Here is a 9,337-nt window from a genome sequence, read left to right as displayed (position 1 = left end):
GGGCTGTGAGGGTCCCTAGCAGGGCTGGGGATTGTGGCTTGGGAGTAAGGGGCCTGGACCTGCATCCTGGTGGGCAAAGGGAGCAGAGAGAGCTCCGATTTTCCATGATAAAAAACCCAAAATCAAATGCCAAAATGTATAGGGATTTAGAATTTATTTTATTACAGTGATTGAGGCACTGGTAGGCTTCCAAATTGCTTTAAAATTGTAAATATATCGATAAAACATTGTGTTCAGTCGATAGTGTGTGTGTGTGTGTGTGTATGTGTATTAGTGGCATTTCATTTTAATTGCGGATTTGGGGTTTTTTAAATCGGAGAATTTGTGTTTTTATCAGATTTTGTGATTTTTTTTTTTTTTTTTTTTGATGGAGAAAAACAGGATCCCTGGTAAGGAATTACAGGGAGCCTATTGGCTGCTTACACACTTGGCATTTGTTTGGAAGTAGTTGGCTTGTTGATTCCCATGGTCATTTTTTTTTGTGCAAGGCCACAGTCCTGAAAGCAGGGCCCTGCAGGCAGCTCCCATCCCTCAGAGGAGTTCCTCAGAGGTGTGCGCGCATGGGACCAGTTACAGGAGCAGGGCCAGCTTGCAGCTTTGCTCCTTGGCACCAGCAAAGTCACTGCAAGTCCTGCACTGGACAGCTAACCAGGCCATGCTTTGACCAGGGTTTGCTTGTAATATCTCAGCTGGCTTTTCAACTCTGGCTTTTCAGCTCTAGTTCTTCCTTAGTCTGAACATCACCTTATCTGACATGTATCTTTCTTTTAAAGGCCTTCTTCTTCTAGTGTGGGATGGAAAGTCCTCAGTATCTCCATGGGTGTAAATCCCAAAGCCTGGGCTGAGAGGAGTGTGGCATTCAGCAGGCTTGAGGCTTGCCATGCAGGTGCTTTTAAGAAGCTGGCAGCACAGAACCTGGTGTGGCAGGTGCTAACACTGTCTGTGCTGAATTCAACGCAGGTATGGCGCACAGGTCATGGAGAAAGTCCTCAAGATGGCCGAAGGCATTGATATTGGGGAGATGCCATCATTCGAGTTGGTGCCTAGTGCCAAGGCACGGAAGCGACCCTGTTCTCTACCTTCTGCAAATTCTGCACCTTCCAGTGAGTATATTTGCCTGCATGTTAGAGGCAGCTGCAGAGAGTGGTGTCTTTGACCTATGGTCTTGGGAACGCAGGGCCGTCAGAGCAGAACGCTCCCGTGACTTCCGAAGCCAGTCCTGGATGCTGCAGTTGTGGGGCGGGGAGGAAATGGCAGCTGGCCAAGTGAGTGTGGGTAGTACAGTGTCCAGCTCTGCTACAAATAGCCTGCCTCAGCTTCTGGCGAGTTGGTTCATCTTTCTGGGCTTTGGTTCCCCAGCAGCCAAGTCATAAAACTGTTACTTTAATCCCACTTTTTTCCTTCATCTCTTCTGTTCAGGTTGCAAGCTGTGTGGGAGGGTACCTCTTACTGTGTGTCTGCACGTAGCATCTAGTACAGCCAGGTCCTTCTCTTGGACAGAGCCTTTAGGCACTGCTCTCAGACAAGCAAACAACAAACACCAAAAATGGGAAACAGCCATCAAACCACTAGAATGTCAGAGGACCCAAACATTTTAAACCACAGAAGCTACTATGCTGGTGCCTGTACCTACCTAGTAGCCTTACCTATGTCGTAGTTTCACATATTAGTGTTGAATGAAACAGCTTTTCTGTGGACTTGAGGTGGACTTTTCATTCTCTGATGAAGCTACTGATCCCTAGTTTTGGAGTATGGGGGTGAAATACTTTCTTGTAATCAGAATAGTCATGTGTTCTTTAGACTTCCAGCTGTCAAATTCTGTGCAGCTTTGCAGTACTTGTTCACATAAGTATGTTTGTGCCTTGGTTCCAGTTCAAGTTAGAAATGAGGCACAGTGACTTTGGGAAGCATGTTCCAATGGTCTATCATTTCTTGACATAGGATCATAGGAAAGTAGGGCTGGAAGGAACCTCACAAGATTGTCTACTCCAGCCCTCTGCTCAGGGCAGGATCATCCCTGGCTAAACCATCTCAGCCAAGTCTGTCCAGCCGGCTCTTAAAAATTGCCAGGGATGGCAATTCCACAGCTTCTCTAAGTAGGCTGTTCCAATGTTTGGCCACCCTCCTGGTCAGAAAGTTCCTTCTTATCTCCAAATGTTCTCTGCTGTGGCTTGAGGCCATTGCTCTTTGTCCTGTCCCCTGTGGCCACAAAGAAAAGGCCATCTTCATCTTCACTATGATTGTCCTTCAGGTATTTGAAGACTGTTATCAAATCCCTTCTCAGTCTTCTCCAGATGAAATTACATTAGCTCTTTCAGCCTTTCCTCATAAATCATGCTTCCCAGGCCTTTAATTGTTTTTGTTGCTCTCCGCTGGGTTCTTTCCCGTTTCTCCACATCATACTTGACGTGGAGGGACTGAAACTGGACACAGTACTCCTGGTGAGGTCTCGCCAGTGCTGAATAGAGTGGAAAAATCACTTCCCTCCCAGTGACACTAAGTATACTATTGGCCTTTTTGTTTTTTTGCAACAAGACCACACTTGGCTTTTATTCACCTTCCACTCAAGACTGGTTGTCTGTGGAAAATACAGCTGTAAAGTATATTTCACCACTAGAAGATAATGCTACAAAGAAGGGCCCATATCTTCATCCTGTTTCACAGATGAAAAGGCCAAGATGGGTATAATGACTTGCCAGTAGCAGAGCTGGGAACAGAGCCAAGGTCTCCAGGGTCTCAGTGCAGTTGTTATTTTCCCACAAGCTGTTTGGCTCACTGCAGGAGTTACTTGGATGAAATGTTGTGGATTGATTGAGTAACTTCACACGGGTTAGACTAAATGATCCCTGTGTCCCTCCGGCTTATGTGCTGTAAGTATTACAAAACCCACCAAGTGTCATGTGAAAAACTGAATTGAGACTGCTTCTACTGTAACCTGCACAGATGACACTTTATCTGTGGCACACGTGTTGCACACAGAATCCTTGTTGTTGTGACTGGGCAGTTGGAATTCCATGCTCAAAAGCTTGCTGGTTGGTGACTGCAGGTGATCATACTGAAGCATTGCCTTCCTCTCTGAGAATTTGTTTGTAACATTGTACATTTTATTCATTTCCTAGGTCCAGAGCCTCCCAAAAAAGTTCCCCCCAGGTTCCGTGTGAGACCTCGTTTTGAACCCATATACTTTGTAGCCAGTAATGAGAAAGTTGGAGGAAAGGAAGATCCTTCAGACAACCAAACACAGGAATCCGACAAGGATACAGATGCACACAGCGCATCACAGCCAGCAGAAAACTGTACTAGCTTGGCTTTCAACAGCTTCAGTGCTCTAGAAGAAGATCCCCAGTCCTCTAACTCAGTGGGTTTAGGCTATGGAAGTAGCCAGGCGACAGGTACCAGTAAGATTTTAAACAGTATGGACACTACCTTCAATGATACTACACAACTCTCAACCTCCCCCTTAGCTGCTCAGACTTCCTCTGAAATTTTCTCCCCATCAGTTGTAGCATTGAAGCAGAATTTTATTGATAAACTCTCAGCTGCTATTTGGAAAAATCTCGCTAACCCAGATGCAAACATTGGGACTGATAAAATTAATTATACTTATCTGTTGACTCGCTCAATTCAGGCCTGTAAGACAAATCCTGAATATATTTATGTTCCTTTAAAAGAAATTGCTCCTGCTGATCTCCCAAAAAGTAAGAAGCTTCTCACAGATGGCTTTGCTTGCGAAGTGAGATGCCTCAATGTCTACTTAACCACTGGTTACGCTGGCAGCAAAAATGGATCCAGGGATCGCGCCACAGAAAAGGCAGTCAAGCTGTTGCAAAAGACCGTCGAAGTGAGAGTTATTCAGCGGAAGTTCAAACATAGCTATCAGGAGGACTTAGTCGTGTGTGAGGTTGATGCATCTCCCCCAGAGTTTCCTCCTGCTCTCAAACCATACGATGAATTCGTAGCTGCCAACCGAGATTGTGTACCTATTCAGCCTGGCTCTGAGTTGTTGAAAAGTGGTTCTAACTCAAACAAGCACTGGACTAGCTTTGTCCTCATAGAAAATGCCAGTGATGCGATCGGGATACTGAACAACTCTGCTTCATTTAACAAAATGTCAATTGAATACAAGTATGACCAGATGCCCAACCGCTCATGGCGCTGTCGAGTGTATTTACAAGACCATTGCTTGGCAGAGGGGTATGGCACTAAGAAAACCAGCAAACATGCCGCAGCAGATGAAGCTTTGAAAATTCTTCAAAAGACCCAGTCCAATATGACAGCTATCAAAACCACCCAGGTTCAGAAAGTGGGCTGTTCATCCAGGGGTGGCAAGAAGAAGGACTTGAAGGACCTGGTCATCTATGAGAACTCTAACAATCCCGTGTGTACGCTTAATGACACTGCCCAGTTCAACAAGATGACTGTGGAGTATGTCTTCGAAAGGATGACGGGCATGCGGTGGAAGTGCAAGGTGATGCTAGAAAATGAATTCATTGCGGAAGCCATCGGCGTTAAGAAATCTGTGAAGCACGAGGCAGCAGAGGAAGCCGTGAAAATACTCAAAAAGACGCAGCCCACTGTCGTCAACAACCTGAAGAAAGGCACCATCGAAGATGTCATCTCAAGAAATGAGATCCAGGGCCGCTCAGCAGAAGAGGCCTTCAAACAGAAGATAAAAGAAGATAACATTGGGAATCAGATTCTAAGAAAAATGGGCTGGACGGGTGGTGGGCTTGGGAAAGACGGTGAAGGGATCCGAGAGCCTATTTCAGTGAAGGAGCAGTTTAAAAGGGAAGGACTTGGCCTTGATGTGGAAAGGGTAAACAAAATTGCCAAGAGAGATATTGAGCAGATCATCCGAAATTACGCTCGCTCGGAGAGTAACGTTGACTTGACGTTCTCGACAGAACTTAACAATGATGAACGGAAGCAAATACATCAAATTGCCCAAAAATATGGGCTTAAAAGTAAATCGCACGGGCAGGGTCATGATAGATACTTGGTAGTAAGCAGAAAGAGGCGCAAGGAAGACTTATTAGACCAACTGAAGCAAGAGGGCCAGGTTGGGCATTATGAGCTTATTATGCCTCAAGCAAACTGAGATGCATGGTGCCCAGTTTTACCAGTGAACACAAAACAAAGACTGATTTCCTAGCTCCTGAATTAGAGAGATGCTGCATTTCCTTGTTGTGGGGCATATTCATGTTGAAAACGTTCTCCGTTGCTCATTTTAATTTTGAAAATGTTATTAGAAAATTAGAACCTGCCAAGTTCTGTCCAATTATATTAGCACAACCCAGATGCCAATAGTTCTGTTCCTGTACGTGTCTTCGGTTCCTCCATATTTTAATAGTTTTGTAATAGCAAAAAATGCACGTCCAACCACAGCGAATTTGACACCACTTAAAATGATAGCTTCCTTAGTCTTTTTGGACCCAGGAAATAAATATGCCTTTGTTATTTAAAAACAAACGAACAAACAAAACAAAAAAAGGAAAGAAAATGCAGTTTGGAGGAAAAAATATGTAAAGTTGGTATTAATGACAATAAAAATACAGTTTTATTTCTGGAAAAACAGGATTTGCTACCTTTCGTATGTACATTTTTGTGTGATGCTGCAGTTATTTCAGAGTATTATATAGCAAAGTAAAGTGATGTGTCCATCTTGTGTTATGTGGAGAAACCTCCAAACCAGCTTTTAACAGTAGTTTTATTAGCAGAGCTCTACTATAAGTATTCTGGTCTCCCAAACTCCGAACTGCTGAATGCACCTTAATGATACTTGTAGATAATTCCAGAGCATTTTTACCTTGAAGCACTGCTTTATACCTTGGAGAAGCATGACATTGGCATGCAATTCTGGGCGCCGCACTTCAAGAGGGATGCGGATAACCTGGAGAGGGTTCAGAAAAGGGCCACTCGTATGGTTAAGGGCCTTCAGACCAAGCCCTACGAGGAGAGACTAGAGAACCTGGACCTCTTCAGCCTCCGCAAGAGAAGGTTGAGAGGCGACCTTGTGGCTGCCTATAAGTTCATCACGGGGGCACAGAAGGGAATTGGTGAGTATTTATTCACCAAGGCGCCCCCGGGGGTTACATGAAATAATGGCCACAAGCTAGCAGAGAGCAGATTTAGATTGGACATTAGGAAGAACTTCTTCACAGTTCGAGTGGCCAGGGTCTGGAACGGGCTCCCAAGGGAGGTGGTGTTCTCCCTTACCCTGCGGGTCTTCAGGAGGAGGTTAGATAAGCATCTAGCTGGGGTCATCTAGACCCAGCCCTCTTTCCTGCCTATGCAGGGGGTCCGACTCGATGATCTATAGAGGTCCCTTCTGACCCTAACATCTATGAATCTATGACATTACAAGAACCAGGGTGAATGCAGCCCCTGTGTTAGAGATGCCTATGTTACTTGTGGAGCGATGACAATATAATTTATTTTTTACTTATATTTAATATAGGTTTTTTTAACCCTGAGCAAAATCAGATCTGTGCCTAATGATTTATTTTCAATCAATGTACCCGGGCTTGTATATGTCAAGTGGAGATTCACAAGTAAAGTGTTCTCATGCTGCTTTGGCATGTGGTTTAAGTGTGGAGTCTATCCAGGGCTGACACGCCATGCCACAGGACTAGGTACTGGGAACAGGCTGGTCTAAAGAACAACTTGTGCATGTTGCCATTCACAGGGCAAAACCCTTCTGGCATTGCTCTGCTTTGGGAGCGTTCCTGGGTAGCACTGCCGGAGCCGTGCTTGGAAAATGTGGGGAAAACTAATAAGAGGGAGAAAAATCAGTCTTGGACCAACAAAAATGCATCTGTACATGCTGTTTTTTCTGGTGGGTCAGCCACCTGCTGGCTTTCCACCAGCTCATATCTCTGCTTCCCTCAGCCCCTTGTAATAAATACCAGCCCTGTGTGTCAGTCTGTCTGTCTCCCTTTTCTTGTTGCCCGTATCTGTTTCACTGTCTGCTTACATTATCCTCCAGGTCAGTTCATCCTCCTGGGTTGCTCTTTCATTCCCTCAGCTTTGAGGAGAGGGAGTGGCCCAGCTGACATGGCAGAAGATCCTGGTGACCTGTAGTACAGTATTTTGATCCCACAGGACTCAAGTTACAGGTAAGGACCTCTGTAGTTCTCCTGAGCCCACCTTCCCGGACCTGCGCTGCCTGGAGCCCCATATGTGGGAACAGGTTAGGCCCCCCTCCCTGAGGAGCAGAAACTTGAAAGCGTGCTCTCTTTCTGTTCATGCATCAGCCAGCCTTTTCCTCTCCCTCTGAATTGTGCTCTTAAGAACTTGTGTCACGTAGTAGATGGCACTGAGGGAAGTGAGGTCTGCTTTGTACCCCATACCAGTCCAAGCAGCCACTGGTTTTCCAGCAGCTTCCTAAAGCTTGGCAACATCAAGCGTTGTAGAATCAGCACCTGAAATGCCAGTAGGTAACCTGTTTTTGGGGAAGGCTGAGATGCATGGAACCAGGAACTTGTCTTCATGAAACTTCCTACAAAGTGGTTATATTCTGCTGCAGGCAAGACTTGTGTGTGTATTTCCTTTGGTTTAGTGCAGGGGTGGGTAAAATGCAGCCCAGGGCAGGATGCGGCCTGCCGGTCCATTCTCTCCAGCCCATGGGGCCCCTAAAAAATTTAGAAAATTGATTGATCTGCCCTGGGCTGCCTGTCATGTGGCCCTCAATGGCTTGCTGAAACTCAGTAAGTGGCCCTCTGCCCAAAATAATTGCCCACCCCTGGTTTAGTGGGTGGTCAATCAAAGCTGCTACCCCCTACACTTCCTGATCTGGTATTAGCTGGCACAGCAGTCAGTGTAATTTAATCTGCAGTATATACAGAGCTTTCACTAGTCTTGCCTGTTTTAATGCTTAAGCAACCAGGGTCTCATCTTCTGAGGTAAGGAATTGGTCCACATGCCTTTGTACATCTCTTGTTAGATGTTTTTCCTCTGTCCCTACCCCACAGAATTATCTTAATTTTTGCCCCATACCCAGCACAATGTGAATGGTACTGAAAACTAATAAATCTGCACTTCGCTGTTGTTTTGGGACTGTTGGTTGTAGCTGTGTTGGTCTAAGGACACGGGCAGATAAGGTTCTCTGGGTAAATGAGATGTCTCTTTAAGCTTGCAAAGAACAATTTTTCCAACTATTTAGGTGGTCTAATACAGGGGTTTTCAAACTTTTTAAATAAGTGTACCCCCGGCAGCTGGAAGCGAGGGGTGGCACACAGCCAGATGTGAAGTGGGGGCAGTATGGGGTGGTGGCCTCATGTGAGCTCCCCCCCAGCCTGGCCGATGTGGCCTGCAGAGGGGTACTGCTGCCCTCCTCCCCAGCCCTGCTCCTGGGAGGTGGCAGCATAGGGTAGTGGGTGGCAGTGCTCTGTCCCCACCTGCCTGTGTACCCCCTAGGGCAGGGGTTTTCCACCTTTTTGGAAGTGTACCTCCAGTGTCTGCTCATGGGGGTGTGGAACAAAGTGTGAGTTTCCCTTGCATCCAGCTGGGTGGGCACCTGCACAGCAGCGTGGGATGGTGCATGGCAGCGCTCTGTTCCCTGCCTGCATATACCCCCTAGGGCCTTCCCCAGTACCCAAGGGGGTATGCATACTCTCGGTTGACAACCCTTGTCTAATAAGATACCACATTTACCCAAAGAACCTTGTCTGCCACTTTAGTGTTGTGCATTCTTCCTTCTCATTGCTGGTCATCTGAAAACTTAGAGAGACGATCTCTTACTGATTGGCTGCCACTTCTTGATGCCATACTTTCTGGCTGTTGCTGATGGCTGAAAGAATCTCATCTTTTATTGCCAGTGACTGGCAGAAACTCAGGAGGGCAGGGTGTACTAAGGTATGAACAGCAGTACTGCATTTCAATTTCTCTTTGATAATCAGATGTGTCTTGGCTGATGCCAGATACCTTCCACAGATGAGCCTATGAACTTCACTTCATCCATCTACTGGATACAAAAAAATCACAGACTAAATATAGACATTGGATTTATGAGACACAACCTGCCTAACATCTGACTCCCCAGGTAACTCCTCCACTTTTTACCTATTCTCATTTCCTCCCCTCTCTGCTACCAACCACCTCAATTTACATCTTAACTGACTGGCTTTCTTGCATATATACTGGCTTCTGGCTGCTTTACCACTCCATCCAGGAAGAGCACAGACCATCTGCAGATACTTCCTCAGCCTGACAAAGGGTGTTTGTGCCCAAAAGCATGCACTGCTAACACAAGATATCAGATTTACCTAAAGGACCTTGGTTGGCTCATGTGGTAATGCAACAAGCAACATGGTAAAGGCAGGTTGAATATTTCTATGGA

The 9,337-nt window shown here is 45.9% G+C and overlaps 1 protein-coding gene across 2 annotated transcripts in view; it reads left to right on the top strand.

The window, feature by feature from the left end:
* Nucleotides 1-5,575, top strand: part of NKRF (NFKB repressing factor) — a 9,521-nt gene extending 3,946 nt beyond the window's left edge. For both annotated transcript variants that reach the window (XM_025209918.1, XM_006028481.2), the window contains 2 exons: nt 961-1,103; nt 3,120-5,575. In XM_025209918.1, coding sequence (XP_025065703.1) covers nt 961-1,103; nt 3,120-5,098 — 2,122 coding nt within the window. In that variant the 3' untranslated portion in view covers nt 5,099-5,575. The remainder of the gene's footprint in view (nt 1-960; nt 1,104-3,119) is intronic.
* Nucleotides 5,576-9,337: the final 3,762 nt, after the last annotated feature.

This window comes from Alligator sinensis, unplaced genomic scaffold (genome assembly GCF_000455745.1).
Source record: "Alligator sinensis unplaced genomic scaffold, ASM45574v1 scaffold157_1, whole genome shotgun sequence".
NCBI classification, from domain to species: Eukaryota; Metazoa; Chordata; order Crocodylia; family Alligatoridae; genus Alligator; species Alligator sinensis.
Note: the sequence above shows the minus strand (reverse complement) of the source record. Positions and strands in the feature narration are given on the sequence as shown.